Source organism: Carcharodon carcharias, chromosome 18 (assembly GCF_017639515.1).
Source record: "Carcharodon carcharias isolate sCarCar2 chromosome 18, sCarCar2.pri, whole genome shotgun sequence".
Lineage (NCBI taxonomy): Eukaryota > Metazoa > Chordata > Chondrichthyes > Lamniformes > Lamnidae > Carcharodon > Carcharodon carcharias.
In genome coordinates this window covers 70,330,476-70,348,184 of record NC_054484.1, presented here as the reverse complement: position 1 = coordinate 70,348,184, position 17,709 = coordinate 70,330,476, and the positions used below count along the sequence as shown (strand labels likewise).

General features: G+C 39.7%; 1 protein-coding gene across 3 annotated transcripts in view; it reads right to left on the bottom strand.

The window, feature by feature from the left end:
- usp9 (ubiquitin specific peptidase 9) overlaps positions 1 to 17,709 on the bottom strand; it is a 353,775-nt gene that overhangs the window by 100,701 nt on the left and 235,365 nt on the right. For all 3 annotated transcript variants that reach the window (XM_041210976.1, XM_041210979.1, XM_041210975.1), the window contains 4 exons: positions 13,150 to 13,275; positions 10,739 to 10,905; positions 2,469 to 2,577; positions 2,108 to 2,254 (listed from right to left, as the gene is read on the bottom strand). In XM_041210976.1, the coding sequence (XP_041066910.1) occupies positions 2,108 to 2,254; positions 2,469 to 2,577; positions 10,739 to 10,905; positions 13,150 to 13,275 (549 nt within the window). The remainder of the gene's footprint in view (positions 1 to 2,107; positions 2,255 to 2,468; positions 2,578 to 10,738; positions 10,906 to 13,149; positions 13,276 to 17,709) is intronic.

Sequence of the window (17,709 nt, the reverse complement as noted above, 5' to 3'; positions counted from 1 at the left end):
GTAGAAATAAAGCTCAATAAGCCAAAACAGCACTGAGGGGATCAAAATACAGCAGATGCTGGATACTTAAATAACAGGAAATGCTGGAAACATTCAGCTCAGGCAAAATCTGTATCATGAATAAAGCAGGGTTAAAACTACAAGTCGGTGACTTTTAGCCAGAATCAAACTGAAACATCAGCCTGACTGTCCTATCTTCACAGATGCTGTCTGATTTGATATTTTTATTACAGCACCTAAGAAGCCTTTAGAACCACAGAACACTACAGCACAGAAAACAGGCCATTCGGCCCTTCTAGTCTGTGCCGAAATATTATGCACCTAGTCCATAACCCTCCAGACCTCTCCCATCCATGTATCTATCTAATTTATTCTTAAAGCTCAAGAGTGAGCCCGCATTTCTGGAAATCACTCTCCTAAGTAGGACATAAATATTCACAGCCAGCATTTGTCATCTTCTCATCCACTCTCCATGTCAGTTTCAGCTTAGGCGGGTAAGTGAGACAAACTAGGAATACTATGATATGATTGCCAGAGCATGTTTCATACTTTCACTAGAACTGGTACTGTCTGCTCAGTCTTTATGTGAATGAGTCATGCCAGCTAGCACAAAACAATATGCAGCAATGAATTATTCTTGGAACTTCAAAGACTCAGTATGCTTGGTTGTGTATCTGATAGAGCTGGAAGTTGTGTACACAAGACAGTATTCTACCTGAAGGAATTCAGTTTTGAATTTTCCCAATAAATAACACACACTGAGCCTGAAGTATGGCTCATACTGCTCATATAATGATAAGAATGGCAACATCCAACAGAACAAACACAGGTGGTGTGCATGTCAGATATGAAGGAGGAAACATTTTGTACAATGCAAACGTTAGAACAGAAATGGTATCAACTGATAGCTACTGGAGTCAGCTGAGACCAAAACTGGTCTCAACAGACTGATTCCAGTTCTAAACAAAAGGTCACAGGCCTGAAAGGTTAAATCTGTTTCTTGCTCCAAAGATACTGTCAGAACTTAACATTTCCAGCATTTTCTTTCAGAGAGTTTTTATTTCAGACTGATATTGTGGTGCATCTAGTATCAAGTCAAAATGGTATTGACAATCTGACATTTAATAAAAATCCTGGCAAAGCTTCCCAAAACTATAAACAAAAAAATACTGTTTACAGAAAGAACCTCTGACATGGAAGACATGGCCTAGAAGGTCCTGTCTAAAGAAAAATTACCTTATTAACATGGCTTCACATTATACAAAGCAGTTAAAAGCAGCAGCGTTCCTTAATAATATTTACCTCTCGCTCCACTGTATTTTGGAAGTCAAATGAGAGAATATGAATGAATTTGAAAATGTCAACAAACAGGAAATCAGTACAATTTCATTGACCCAGGAAGACTGTAGCAAACTTAATGATCACCCAATACCTTTATGCATCATGAAACGCAAATGTAGCACCTGGCGAGTATGTATAGTTTTGAACACAAATCAACAACGTTTTTGTAACAGACTCAACCCATATAATGAGATACAGAAGCCAAATGTAATCATTACCGTGGGGCAGCAACATACCATTCCAGTGACAGGATGAGTATCTGCACCTTCGATTCATGACAAACAGTACTTCCCAACTCAGCCCTATGAACTTGGGAAAATACCAAGCAAAACTTGCATATTTCTCAATTACATGGACAACATGATTAGGGAAAATCAGGGGCTTTCATCCCTGGGCCACTTAAACACACCTTCTTGTGCTTGTAATGAACTGGGAGCAGGTCACTCAACTTCAGGTTTCAGGTGGGCACAACATGGACTGCTACAGTTAGGGTGCAAAATATTTTTAAAAATAAAAAGGTTCTGAACGCTGCTGACACACAGCAAATATCACCCCCCACCCCACCCCCAAACCAGCTTATATTTCACCCGTTTCCTATTTCTACTTAGTTCTGTTGAAGGGTCATGAGGCCTCAAAAAGTCAACTTTGCTCTTCTCCGCCGATGCGGCCAGACCTGCTGAGTTTTTCCAGATATTTCTGTTTTTGTATCAAAAACCTTTTTTATTGGAGAAAGGCTGAATTTTCTAAATCACAAAACTTTACTTACTCTAATCCTCTTGAGCCAGTCAATTTCATTGTTGAGCAGAACTTCTGCATTGGGCAGGTTAATGTTACTGTTGTATGCATAGTTAAGCAGATGTCTCAACAGTGTGAAGTAGTCTGCTGAATGTTTTGCTCTCTCTCTTGCAGTACTCTGGCAACAGGAAAACAAGTAACTCATCCAAATGTAGTCAATAGCATTAAAACAGCTGAATAAAATCAACATGTCAACAATTTACGATGCATTCAATTTTACTGATTATTCAATTGTTTGATTACTCATTCCTGTTTGTCACCTCCAGCTTAAACTTCAAAAATTAAATCTAGTGTAATCAGAGTGTTATAATAAGTTATTTAAAAAATCTTACTGCTAATACAGTGAAGAGCAGAGTAATGAAGAAAAGTAGAGGTCGATGTCCCATACAGCATCTGGTAGCCATCAGGAAGAACTGCTCTTGGGCCATTTGCCTAACTGCTCTGTTAAAAAAAAAGTATTAAGCTTTTAGTTTGAACTGCCATTGCAACTACATGCTTTACAACAGAACGGGCTTTGACATTTTTCTGCTCAGTTTTCATTTTCCTCATATTTAAGCTGACCTTGCAACCATGGCTATAGTTAACTGTTCCCAGATCTCCGCCTAGGTGCTTAGGGATCACATTTATGTAGCGCCTTTCATATCTTCATGCTCCCAAGTGCTTTATAGTCAACTACTGTGAAGTGCAGTCATTATTTTGCAGCCATATATATCAATTTGTGCACCTGGTACCACAAATAAGATCGACGAGCAGTTCACCTGTCTTTGGTTGTGTTGAGGGATGATTGTTGGCTATAGCACAGAGAAATCCTCATTCTTTTCTGAAAAATGCCATGGGATCCTTCACATCCACCTCAGAAGTCAAATGGAGCCCAATTTAATATCTCATCCATAAGGCAGCATGTCAAAAATTCACCACTTCCTCATGACTCCATTGAACTGCCTTTGTTTTAAATGATCAAACATTGGAATAAGGCTTTGGTCAAGATTATGCTGTCAGCAGCGAAATGTTGGCATTCGCTCACTTGGAAGAAAGCTACTCACAAGATCTCGCATCTCTGTGGCATGTATTTCCTCTTTCCCGATGTTAGTATGATCCTGGTGCCAAGTTTAAGGGTCCTCCAGGTGATCAGCAACAGTGATGCCATTAGGCGGGATAAGAAACCTCTCATATTGAAGAGTTCTCAGACTAGTTACCATTCATCTATTTATGTCTTTTACAAAGAGTGAAGTAAAGATTGGGACATACACATTGGAATAAGATAGAAACAGGAATATCAACTGTTAAAAAAATTAAAACTTTATGGAATGATCATAATGTAGAAACTTGCCATTCCAAATATAAAACTGGTTTCTCAGGGACAGAGAGGTTGTTTAGTGGTTATGACTTACTACACCTTTTAAAAAAGAGCAACCTTCTCTGGGTTTTCTCAAGACGTTTACAGCACAGGAGGTGGCCATTCAGCCCATCGTGTCCACACCGGTCAACAAAGATCTGACTACACTAATCCCATCTTCCAGCGCTTGGCCCATAGCCCTGGAGGCAATGGCAATGCAAGTGAATATCTAAATACTTCTTAAATGTTGCCAGAGTTTCTGACTCAACCACCCTCTCAGGCAGTGAGTTCCAGACTCCCATCACCCTCTTGGTGAAAACATTTCTCAACTCCCCTCTTAGCCTTCTATCTCTTTTCCCTTAAATCTATACCCCCTGGTTATTGACCCACCCACTAATGGAAAAAGTGCCTTCCTTTCCGCCCAATCCATGCCCCTCATAATCTTATGCACCTCCATCAGGCCCCCTCTCAACCTTCGCTGCTCCAAGGAAAACAACCCCAGCCTATCCAATTTTTCCTCAAAGCTCAGACCCTCCAGCCTAGGCAGCATCCTGGTAAATCTCCTCTGCACCCTCTCCAGTGCAATCACATCCTTCCTGTAATGTAGTAACCAGAATTACACAGTACTCCATTTGTGGCACACAGTTCCAGCATAACCTCCCTGTACTTATATTCTATACCTCAGCTAATAAAAGCAAGTATCCCATATGCCTTCTTAACCACCTTATCCACCTGCCCTGTTATCTTCAGGGATCTGTGGACATGCACATCAAGATCTCTCTGATCTTCAGGGTCCTACCATTCATAGTGTAATCCTTTGCCTTGTTAGCCCTCCCCAAATGCATTACCCCTCACTTTTCCAGGCTGAATTCCATTTGCCACTGCTCTGGCCACCTGACCAGTCAATTGATATCCTCCTGCAGTTTATGGCTATCCTCCTCACTATTTACCATCCTACCAATTTTCGTGTCATCCGCAAATTTCTTGATCATACCCCCCACACTTAAGTCCAAGTCATTCACGTACACCACAAACAGCAAGGGCCCCAACACTGAGCCCTGCGGAACTCCACTGGAAACAGGCTTCCAGTCACAGAAACATCCCTCGACCATCAACCTTTGCTTCCTGCCTCTCGGCCAATTTTGGATCCAACATGCCATTTTGCCTTGGATCCCATGGGCTCTTTCTTTCTTGACCAGTTTGCCATGAGGGACCTTTTCAAAAGCCTTGCTCAAGTCTATGTAGACCACATCAAAAGCATTACCCTCATCAACACTCCTAGTTACCTCAAAAAATTTGATTAAATTTGTCAAACACGACCTTCCCTTAACAAATCCATGCTGACTATCCCAAATTAACCCATGTCTCTCCGTGCAGATATATTCCGCCCCTCAGAATTCTTTCTAGTAATTTCCCAACCACTGAGGTTAGACTGGCTGGCCTGTAATTTCCTGGTCAATCCCTTCCTCCCTTTTTTAGTAATGGGACAATGTTAGCAGTCCTCCAGTCCTCTGGCACCTCACCTGTGGCCAGGGAGGATTTGAAAATTACTGCCAGGGCCCCTGATATCTCTTCCCTTGCCTCCCTCAACAGCCTGGGGTATATCTCATTTGGGCCTGTGGATTTATTCATTTTTAAGGCCACTAAACCCGCAAGTACCTCCTCTCTCTCAATGTTAATTTCCTCTAATATTTCACAGTTCTCCACCCTGATGTCCATACCTACGTCATCCTTTTCCACTGTGAAGACCGACGCAAAATATTCATTGAGGCCTGTACCTACGTCTTCCGGGTCCACATACACATTACCTCTATGGTCCCTATTTGACCCTACTCTTTCCCTAGTTATTCTCTTGCTCTTTATATATTTAAAAACCCCCTTTGGGTTTTCCTTTATTCTACCCACCAATGTTTTCTCATGCATCTCTCTTAGCTTTCCTAATTCCCTTTTTAAGTTCTCTTCGAACTTTTTATACTCCTCTAGAGGCTCTGCTGCATTGAGCCATCGGTATCTGCCATAAGCTTCTCTTTTTTTCTTAATCTTAACCTTTATGTCCCTTGACATCCAGGGTTCTCTGGACTTGGTCTCCCCACTTTGTCTTTATTTGCCCTGTACTCTTGCTATTTCCTCCTTCAATATCTCCCACTGCTCTGACACAGTTTTATCTGCAAGTAGCTGTTCCCAGTCCACTTGGGACAAATTGTATCTCATCTTAGTAAAATTAGTTGACTGCCTGCCTCAGGGTCCTCCTCTCGCACTCTCATTCTATTCTTTTTAAACACAGTCTAAAGGGGAAATTCACATTAGTTCAAGTGCTATCTAAAAATTGCTATCTGCGATGCCTTTAACAGCATATCATGTGGAGGAGCCCAGAATCACTGATTATGTTAGGATTTCCACATTTTAGTGCACATGTGCATATGCCAGAAAGTTACTGTCAGTTTTACAGTTGTAATGATACTGAACGCTGACAATTTCAGAGTCTCTGCAGCTGCAAAGCTCAGGCCATTGAATCTGTAATCTTATGACTCAGAAGTGAGTGCACAACTACTGACCAAAGGAGAAACTAACATACAGTACATGAATATAAGGATGTCATTCAGAGTCACAGAATTCTTATACCTAGAATGAACAGGTTATCAAAGAGTCAGAAATAGGAAGGAAATTTTCCTCCTCCTCTTAGAATTCAAGTCAGAAAGGTCCCCTGCCAAATCTTTCCTCAACATTATCAAGTGTACCCTTTAAAAGAACAATTATTTTTCATAAGATAAGAAATGAGGGTGTAGGCCATTCGGCCCATCAAACCTGCTCTGCCATTCAATGATATACTGGCTGATCTGATTGTGGCCATCACGCTTTCCTGACTAACCCCCATAACCCTCAACTCCCTTGTTAATCAAAATCTGCCTAAATCAGCCTTGAATATATTCAATGATAAAGCCACCTCTGCTCTGTGGAAGAGAATTCCAAAGACCAACAACTCTCAGGAAAATTCATCTTGGTCTTTAATGGGAGACCCCTTATTTTGAAACTGTGCCCCCTAGAACTAACTTCTCTCATGAGAGGAAACATCCTCCCAGTATCCTCTCTGTCATCCTCCCTGTCAAGCTCCCTCAGAAACTTTCATGTTTCAATAAGATAATTCTCCTAAACTCCGCTGAGTACAGACCCAACCTGCTCAACTTTTCCTTATATGTCAACCCCTTCAACCTAGGAATCAGCCTAATGAACCCTCTCTGAGCTGTATCCAACCAAGTATATCCTTCCTTAAGCAAGATCAAAACTGTACACAGTATTCCAGGTGTAATCTCATTAATGCCTCATACAGATGCAAAGAGACTTCCCTTCCTGTATATATATCATCCCACTTGCAATAAAGGCCAACATTCCATCTGCCTTCCTGATTACTTGGTCTACCTGCAAGCTAACTTTTTGAGATTCATGTACAAGGACATCCTGATCTATATTGCAGCACTCTTCAGTCTCTCTCCATTTAAATAATATTCGCTTATCTATTCTTCCTGCCAAAGTGGACCTCATATTTTCCCATTATACTCCATCTGCTGACTTTTTGCTCAACTCATTTAACCTATCTATATCCCATTGCAGATTCTTTATATCCCCAGGACTTGCTTTACTTTCCTATCTTTGTATCAGCAGCAAATTTGGCTACAAAACAGTCTCTCCCTTCATCCAAGACATTAATATAGATTGTAAATAGTTGAGACCCCCAGCACTGATCCATGCAACCCTCCATTAGTTACAGTTTGCCACCCCCAACACTATGAGCTCTTACCTTGTGCTGTAACCTTTCATGTGGCAGCTTATCGAATGCCTTTTGGAAATGCAAATACATTGCATCCACTGGTTCCTCTTTATCGACTCTGCTTGTTACATCCTCAAAGAATGCTAATAAATTTGTCAAACATGATTTTCCTTTCGCAAAATCATATTGCTCTGCCTGATAGTATTATGATTTTCTAACTGTCCTGCTACTAATGGATTCTAAATGTCCCTCCTTACTAATGACATATTACAGTAAACTACAGTTTCTTGCTTTCTGTCTGTCTCCTTTCTTGAACAGTGATGTTACATTTGCGGTTTTCCAATCTGCTGGGGCCTTCCCAGAATCTAGGGAATTTTGGAAGATTTCAACCAATGCAACTACCATCTCTGCAGCCATTTCTTTTAACACCCTAAGATGCAGGCCATTTGGTTCTGGAGACTTGTCAGCCTTTTGTTCCATTATTTTCCTTAGCACTTTTTCTCCAATGATCATTACTGTTTTACATTCCTTCTTCCATTTTGCCTCTTGAATTCCTACTATCCTTGGGATGCTTTCTGTGCCTTCTACTGTGAAGACAGAAACAAAATACTTATTCAAAGTCTCTGTCATCTCCTTGTTTCCCATTATTACCCTCTAAAGGACCAATGTTTACTTTAATTGCTCTCTTCCTTTTTATACTTATAGGAGCTTTTACTGCCTGCTTTTACATTTCTTGCTAGTTTTCTCACACACTAATTTCTTTCTAAGTCATCCTTTACTGGTTTCTAAAATTTTCCCAATCTTCTGGGCTACCAATAATCTTTGCAGAATTGCACATCTTTTCTTTTAATTTGATGTCATCCTTAGGGACATATGGTGCACCCTTCTTGTAACGTCTTTCTTTCTCAATGGAATATACTTTTGTTGAGAGCTATGAAATATCTCCTTAAATTTCTGCCACTTGTTCTCTACCCTCTTACCTTTTAACTTACTTTCTCATTCTACTTTAGCCTATTGTCTTCATTCCCTGTAATTGCCTTTACTTAAGTTTAAGATAATAGTTTCAGAACCACACCTTCACTACGAAGTCATTAATTAATCCTGGCTCATTACAAATCATCCGGTCTAAAATAGTCTGTTCCCTGGTTGGTATCAGGGCGAATTGTTCAAAGAAACTGCTCCAAATACATTATGTACTCATCCTCCAGGCTACGTTTGCCAACTTGATTCGTTCAATCTATATTAAGATTAAAGTTACCCATGATTAATGCAATACTTATCTTAAAGCCTTCATTGTTTCTTAATTTATACTCTGTCCTACAGCGTGCCTACTGCCATGGGGGCCTATCAACCACTATTACCAGTGACTTTTCTTTGCAATTTCTTAACCTCCACTCAAACTGATGCTACATTTTGATCTGAACCAAGATAACTGCTCACCACTGTATTGATTTCATTCTTTATTAACCTAGTCCACTCATCTCCTCTTCCTTTCTTCCTGTCCTTCCAAAACATCAAATACCCTTGAATATTCAGGTTGTGCTATCAATTCATCCATCTTGATACGGATGCTGCCGGCATTCAGATAGAGCCCTTAATTCTTAATGTTTTACCATTTTTCCTTACACTTACCTTATTTGGTGTGCTCTTTTGTTTGTAAATGCTGTGCCTTCCTATCACACTCTGGTTATCATGACCTGCATTGTTACCCTTTACTACTGCATTGTCCTTTCTCTCTAACTTTCCAAATCTCTCCTCACATAAAACTTCACTCTCACTTTTAATTTAAAGCCCCCTCTGCAGCCTTAGCTATATGATTCGTCAGTGCACCGGTCCCAGCTTGGTTCAGAAAGCGGTTGTACCAGTGGTACAGCTCGCTCTTTCCCTACCACTGGTGCTAGTGCCCCATGAATCGAAACCTGTTTCTCCCACATCAATCTTTGAGCAATCCATTCAACTCTTTAATCTTATTTACTCTGTGCCAATTTGCACATGGCTCAGGTAATATAATCCAGAGATTATTACCCTTTGTGGTTCTACTTTTTAAATTTAGTCTCTAGCTGCTCATACTCACTCAGCCGAACCGCTTTCTTAGTCCTACCTATATCATTCAATACACACATGGACCATGGCAGCTGGATCCTTCCCCTCCCACTGAGAGTCCCTCTCCAGCTCCAAGGAGATGGCCTTAGCCCAAGCATCGGCCAAGCAACACAGCCTTTGGGACTCATGCTTTCGACTGCAAAGAACAATATCTATCCCCCTAACTAAATGCTGAGAAAGGCGGAGCAGGCATGGGAGAAGTGTACTAATGATAGTGACCGGAAGAGTGGGACTGGAGATGTTCAGGTCCATGACAACAGCTAAAAGGAAAACAGGAAACATGAGAGAGTGGCCTAAAAATGGCCATTTTGCACCATCTTTTTTAGGTTCTAGTATATCTGGGATCCAGAATTCAGTATTTGCAGGGTTCTGCCATGCCTTTTTTTTTTAAACTAAGTGTATTGAGTGGGGTCAGAACCTGTGCAAAGCAATGTTGTCTTAATCAACACCAAACAAGTTCATCTTCAGAAGGATCAAAATCTAATGCAAAGCTGTCAATTAGGGAATCAAATTCCATGCAACTAGAGATATTAATGCTCTATCAGCTATTTCTTTCTTCAAAAATGATCAAGTACATTGGCCAGAAAATCTTGTAAATTTTCCTACTCACCCACTAGAGTACCAGAAGTTAAATTAATTGGAAGCATGAGCAAATGTTATTTCAATTTAAATTTCCAGATGTATTGCACAAATTTGAGGTGATCAAAGGCAGTTGTCAGGAAATCACTGACCAAATTTTGTGAAAATCCAAGGGCCCATGACTGTTAACAGATAGAGAGCTGATAGCAAAGCTACATTGAAAATTCTCAAACATAGATGAAAACAACCCTTTCTCCTGGAAATACTTGATTTTGAGAATCACTAACATGAAAATGTCAAGAGCACTTATATTTATCATGTTTTTCAAATTTACTTAACGAAAACCCACAGATTTTGGATGCCAAACAATTTGCAAATTAATAAGTTCAGTCCTTCATATCCCAGATACCATGCTCAGTGACAAATTGACTATTGAATTCAACATTCAAACTGATACCTACAATTTTCCATGGTTTAAAACCTTTTATTCTCTCACTCCTCTTGTACTTTTGCAACGTGGCAGTTTAGGCAGGTGAGAAGCTTTCAGTCTCTACCAATGATGCTCTTAAACTAATTGATAAAAAGTATGCTACAGCAACAGGAACTGATTTATTAACTTGTTCTGCTAATGTTCAATTCTAAGTGCCCCATCTTTTCTTATAACAACCCTCCCCAGCCCCCTCAAAAGCTAAACAGAAACAGACTGACTTCATAACAGGACAAGAGACAAAAGGTTCATTGAGAAATGTTGTTGTATTAACTGGCTTATAATATTGCACTTTGCTCCAACCACAAGTTGCCAAGAATAAATTACTTACTTGCTGTGACAATGCAGTAGCAAATCAATTATGAAGGTCTGCCACGCTTTTTCTTTGCTGAGTGTATCCAATGCTGTTGGAACCAGTGCAAAGCACAGCGTCATCACCTCCAGTGCTTCACAGCAAACATGTTCATCTTCAGAATCTGGTTCATTTCCTGCATTAGTCTTCAATTGCAATGACACAAAAATGCAAATTAAGGCAAGAGCTCACAATTGAAAAAGCAGCATATTCAATATTTCCTAAATTTCTTACTATTCAAGAACAATATTCAATTTGAAATTCAAGATAGTGCTCACAAACTCAACTGCACCCCCTCCTCACACTATTTTCTGCAAAGATAAAAGAAAGTTACTGGGAAGAGTGAGATAGCAGGAGAAATAAAATACTGAGTGTTAACTATTTGTTTTTAAACAATTAAAATTAAGCTGATCTCAGAAGGAAAAAAATCTTATTTAGTCCCATTTCCCTTTAACTACAGTGGAATACATTTAAATGCACACTGATTAAAAGCATACTTCTCCAGAATTCTGATTTTTTTTCTCGCTATTAACATATTAAAAATCAAAAACTTGAAGCATTTTCCATATAAATAATAAAATATTTTCATAACTTTTGTTGCATTACTCATTTCAGACACACATTCCATCATCAGCCGATTGATTGCGCCACAAGGACAAAAGCCCTACATCTTTTAATACAAAAGAGTAAATCATTTTTAGTTGTGCCAACCTGTTGCGTTGAAAAGCCCAAGCAATAACACAGATGTTTCTGGACAGTTGTTAAAAGTAGTTAATGTTGTCCATATTGTACTGCCAGATTATTTTATGTGCATGTAATGTTTAATTGACAAATTTGGAGAACAAATTATCTCTAATGTTTAATTGCTCAACATATTCTTCAAGCTTCATTAACTCTACATTTAAAATCCACTTTGCTGTGAATGTTTCTTTCTCTTCAGGCCAAAGGGCCAACACCCCTGTTCAAGTCAGTTTCAGATGATTAACAGAGCTCTTCAATCAGCTGATGTCATTGATACTGGAGGAAATTGCCATCTCAGCACTGAATGGAAGACTGTCCCAGACAAGTAGTAACAAACTTGTTTTACCTTGGAGACTTGGAAACTAGCCATCTGCACTGTCTCTTCTGGATCTTGAAATAAAGAACCTGTAGCTTTTTTATGCCTCTTCCAAACACCCACAAGTGCTTTACATATGAAGAATTACAACGCATAATTATGTTGTATGAACAGTTGTGAGTAATTACTTGCAAGGTGCATCAGTCTTTTTTCTGTGCTCGCCATGGGAGCCAAGCCTGAAGACTACCTCAACACATTTACCCCACCCCACCCCCTTGCACAGGAGTTGTGCATGCACACCTCATTTGTGGCTGTGCATTTGCCTAGTCAGAGCTTAAACCATAGCTACTCTCAAGTAGCCTTATGCCTGGAGAGGGCTTGTAACTCAGCTTTTTGGAGGGGGTGGGGGGAGGGGGAAGAAGGTGGGAGGAAAGAGATGAAGAAAAATGAGGAAGGGCATATATTGCCATAAATGGCAGGCAACTCACACTTGGATAGGTTTCTTTAATATCCATCTAAATAGGTAGCTCAAACCTCAGTTTAACATTTCATCTAAAGGATGGCACCTCCAACAATGCAGCATAGCACTGAAATGTCTGTCTGGATTACGTGATTGAATCCTGGAGTCCAGTTGGCACATACAAACTTCTAACTCAAGATGAAAATGTTATTAACTTAAGTGGAGACTCAGAGTCTTCCAGGCTACGACTACCAGTAGGAATATCTGGCTGCCTTGCTCCACTTCAAGAGTTTCACAAATTTTCTCTACTCCACTGCTGGTCAACTTGAAGATTGCTGACTTCTCTGAATTTGAAATTTATTCAGTTTTCTTCAGTATATCTAAAAAATAACACCTGGAATCACACAACAGGTGCTTATAAATAGCCCCTCACCAAAGCTGTACCCAAAAAATTCAGTGGGTAGACCAAGTGAATGTACAAAGCAACATACAATGGCTTTGGTATTAAAGTCCAGCTTTACCACCATTCTATAAATTAAGTGAAGGAAAGAAATCTCATTTGTTTAAAAGAAATAAAGTTCAAGTTTCTTGGTGCAGTCAGTAGAAAAAGGTGTCATAAACCAGAGTTCAGTATTAAATTAACATGCACACTTTCTGCCAAACACTTAAGTGACCTTCTTTGGAGCTCCGCCTAATATACCACTGTAACTTTAGGAGAAACCCTGTTCAAATGCATAAACATGATTTCACAAATTACAGCGAGAGAAACTTCCAAGAAATTCACACAAATTAAATATCAATGGCCTAGCATTCCCAGTGGATATTCAACGCAAGATTGAATTCTTCAAAAACAAAATTGCAAAATGAACTTACTTTCTCATATATCTTGCTAATCTCTTCACTTGAACTGAACACAAGCTGTATTGAACCACAACCCGAGGCCCAGATGATCTTTTGCACTGCTCTAATAACACAAATATCTGGGATGTATTTTGAAGCCTTGGAAAGAAAACAGTAAAATTAACTAAATTATGAAAAAAACTTTGGGGTTTACACGATGCAATATTGAAATAGTCACATTTTCCTTTACATATCGCATATACAACTATCATGAACATCAAGGGAAACATGAAAAATAAACCTATAACTTATTTTAGAATCCCAAGTCTGGTCACTCCCCTTACTGAAAGGCATTAGTGGGAAATTCAATATTTCACCATTTAAGATACTAAGCATTAAATGACAAAGTGTAATGCTCGCTTGCTTTATAGAAAACTGTCAATTAGCCTATCCCAGGTCTGTAGACACTGACCTAATATAAAAATAGTTCCCAATTTAATGCCATATTTGGGGTAGCTTGTGTGTTCTGGGCTTATACCTAGTGGGAATTGGGTCAAGATTTGTGGAAACATCATGCATTAACCTATTACACCATTCATAATTTCAGTATTTTATAAGATTCAAACCACAAATCAGACAACAATTTAACACCCTGTTAGCCAGTAAAGCTGACAAAAAAATTCTCAAAAAAAGTTAAATTTTCACTACCTCTGATATTTACATATTGGGCCTCCTTTGTGCTCCCACTTGCTTTGTCATTGATTTTTGGAGTGGTTTGCTTTGCTGCATAATATTACAAAAGCTATTTTTCTCTAATCATCTGAACCAGGTCCACTGCAATTAGCTTCATTCTTGGTTTACTGCACAGATCTTGAAATAATACCCATCAATTTTTAACACCAACAATAGCATCCCAACATTTGTAATGCACATGGTATTTAAAATTCTAGGTTTCACCTTTCAAGGCTACCACCACAAATTTATTTCTCAACCTTGAGCTAAGTGGTTGAGCTAAGGTTCCCCATAATTTTATGGTGTTAGCATGACATTCAGCCAAGTCTATCTGAACTAATTTAGACACATATAAAAGGTCACTAGATGGCAATCAGGAGGAGAAACACATTTTTTTCAATGTTAAGGGTTGGTGAAGCCACAGCAGTTCAGCTGCAGCTCCAGTTGAGATCAACTAACTTAATAGTCTTGTGATCAAGCCTGGGACCTTTATGGTCTATCTCAATAACCACACTATCCTGTACATTTATCAACTGAGCCATTTTGAAAGTCCAAAATTCATGTTTTGTTTGATATGCTTCCTTTCAATAAAACACTGGAGAACAACACTTGTCAGCCAGACATTTCAGGAAGGTCCCAATCTATGCTGAGTTATCTGATAAACAGGGGCAGTAAGGGAACTATAGTTGGTCTCAAGTCAGTCTAAAGAAGGAAGAGGAGAACTGTACAGAGTTCCTGCTTCTTCTTGCTACCCGTAGCAATGGCTTGCTGGAAAACGTGCTAAGGATATATCAGAGGAAGAAAGGATTAGTCAGCTGAGATGCTCTCTAATGTCAATTAGTCTGACAGCACTATCTAGGCCCATGTGAAGAATGAGCACTGAAGCAAGGTTACAGAGTTTCCAGAACCCAAGGAAAAGTACCTCAGCATGAGTTAATGCATGCAGGAGAGGAGGAATTAAGAAAACTTGAGGGAAAGAAGCAATAGAAATCTCAGTAACAGCATTTGAATAGCATCAACAGTTTATATTTATTAACCTTAGATTAATTATCGAGGCAAAAAAATTTCTGAAAAAAGTTTCAAGCCAAGTAAGGTACAATTGCTCTAAATATAATTAATGCTTTGAGAGGAACCAAAAACTTAGAATCTGCACAAAAAGCCCAACAGGACACTGCAGCTAAGCACAAAACCAAAGAAAAAAAGGGAAGATTATTTAATTAGAGTTATAGCTACATTTCAGCAAAGAAAGTACTTGATTTTATATAGCACCTTGTCACATTCTTAAGATATCCCAAAATGCTCCATATAAATTAATTACATTTGGCCCAACAAATTCTTGTTGACATTGTCCTCCACACCAAGCACTAGATCTCAAAATGTGTTCTATTCTTTTACTTTCTTTCCTTTACCATTTTTACAACCAATTCATCTAATGTGTGACACCCACCCCATGTCCCTGAAACATAATTCTTTATTTTTTTGCCCTTTTCATTTCTTCTATTGTTGTTGTTCTGGAATATACTATTCCTTCTGCTTGCTAGTCATTGTTCTCCTATTGTTATAATTTTCTTGCCCATCTTTTGTTTACATCTATTGACAAAGTCATGCTTGTGCAATGCATAGTTTATTTACATCAATTTATGAAAGCGAAACAGCTCTGCAATCCCAATCTGAAATTGGCATTCATCCTTTCTACTACATTCAGTTGGCCCTATCACAACCATGTTCTTTAAATCTATGCCAAAACAACATAAACTACTTGCATTTATATAAACATCAAGCCACATAAGGAGATACTGGGCCCAATGATCAAAAACTTGATCAAAGAGGTAGGCTATAAGGAGCATCTTAAAAGGGAGAAAGAGATGTAAGAGAGCTGTGGGAGGGAATTCCAGAGCTTAGGGCCTTTGCAGCCGAAGACACAATTGTCAATGCTGGAGCATTTAAAAATCGGGAATGCTCGAAAGACCAGAATTAGCAGAGGGCAGGGATCTCACGCCATTAGAGGTCTGAAGAAGATTACAGAGATAGAGAGAATCAAGGCCATGGACGAATTTGCAAGCAAGAATGATAATTCTAAAAATTGAGGCATTGCTTAACCAGGAGCCATCGAGTGTCAGAAAGCATAGAGTAGAATGATGGGCGAGATTTGGAGCAAATTAGGGCACAAGCAGCAGTTTTGAATGACCTCGCAAGTTTGAGGAGGTACAACTACTGAGGCTAGCCACAACTGCATTGGAATAGTCAAATCTAGGAGCTAAGAAAAGCATAAGGTTTCAGCAGCAGTTAAGTTGTAGCAAGGGCAAAGTCAGACAATATTAGAGGTGGAAATAGGCAGCCTTAGTGATCATGCAGTTAATTGGTGGCAGTTAATTGGTGGCAAGGTCAATTCACATGATGGTTCAACGTCAGACAGTTGGCAGGAAGAAGAATGGAGTCAGTGGCCACAGAATGGATTTTGTGACTGCAACCAAAACTAATGACTTCTGTCTGTCCAATGCTTAGCTGGAAATGAATTCTGCTCATCCAGTAATGAACATAGTCAGTAAAACAGTCTGATATTTTAGCGATGGGGAGGCATTGAAGTTGGAGATGAGGTAGAGTTGGGTATCATCAGTGCACATGTGGAACTGAGTCTTTTTGGATGATGTCGCCAAAGGGCAGCATGGAGGTGAAAAACAGGAGGGGAGCCAAGGTTAGATCCTTGGGGATCACCAGAAGTAAATGTGCCAGAACAAGCAGAGAAGCATTGTAGGTAATTCTCTAGTTGTGACTGTACAGGTAAGAATGGAACCAGGCAAGTGCAGTGCACCCAGCTGGACGACAGTGGAGAGGTGTTGGAGCATATTTGCACAGTCAACTGTATCAAAGGCGCAGACAGGTCATAAAGGGCGAGGAGGAATAGAAGGATCCAAACAAGGACAGAAAGATGGGCAAGCACATTGGAAAGGGAATGGAGGTTGGAGATGGGGCAGTAATTTGAAAGGAAGCGGGGTCAAGGGTTGGCTTTTTGAGGAGTGGGTGATGAAGATAGATTTAAAGACGAGGGGAACAGTACCTGAGAAGAGTTATTAATTTCAGCTAACATAGGGGTCAGGAATTGCTTATTTTTATTTAAGTCAGGAATGGAAGTTGGGTGGTTAGCATTTTGAGGAGGAATTTGGTCTAGAGATAAGCCTCATTGGTAAGACAAACTGGAAGAGGATACGAGTGGAAATAGGAACAGTGCTCGATAAATATACAAATTTAGAGTTAGAGCGGGGGAGAGGGGGGAACAACTTCAAGCACATCAAGCCTGGTGGACTGAGGAAGGAAAGGGAGTAGAAGAGGAAGTTTAACATATAGTTTCCATCTTTGTGATGAAAAAGTCCATGAGCTCCTTGCACTTTAGAGGTGAGGGTGCAGGCAGGGAGAGTGAAGAATAATTTAAGACCGTGTGGTGAGGAGAAACCACGTGCTATCTTTGCCTTTTTGGATGATCTGTGATACTGCACAGTTTGAGAGATGGAGAGCGGGGCTCAATAATGCGTGAGATTTGGAGAGCTATTGGAGAGTGAGCAGGAAGAGTTGAGATAGAGGTTGAAATCACCAAAGATGAAAAGTTGCTTGGTGCAAGGACAAAGGGAGGAAAACAAAGATGATGTCTGAATGAGAAACATAGTGAAATACTTGGGTGGGCAGTATAGAACAAGAATTTTAAGAAGGAGGTGAAAGGTGGAACAAGGCAAGATACAGGATGAGAAGTTGCCAGGGCATTCAGAAGTGAGGACTATACCAACATGACAGTTTAAGCAGGCTAATTGGCAGAAAATATAGCCAGGTAGGGAAGCTTCATTGAGGGGAAAAAAGTGTCACTTTCTG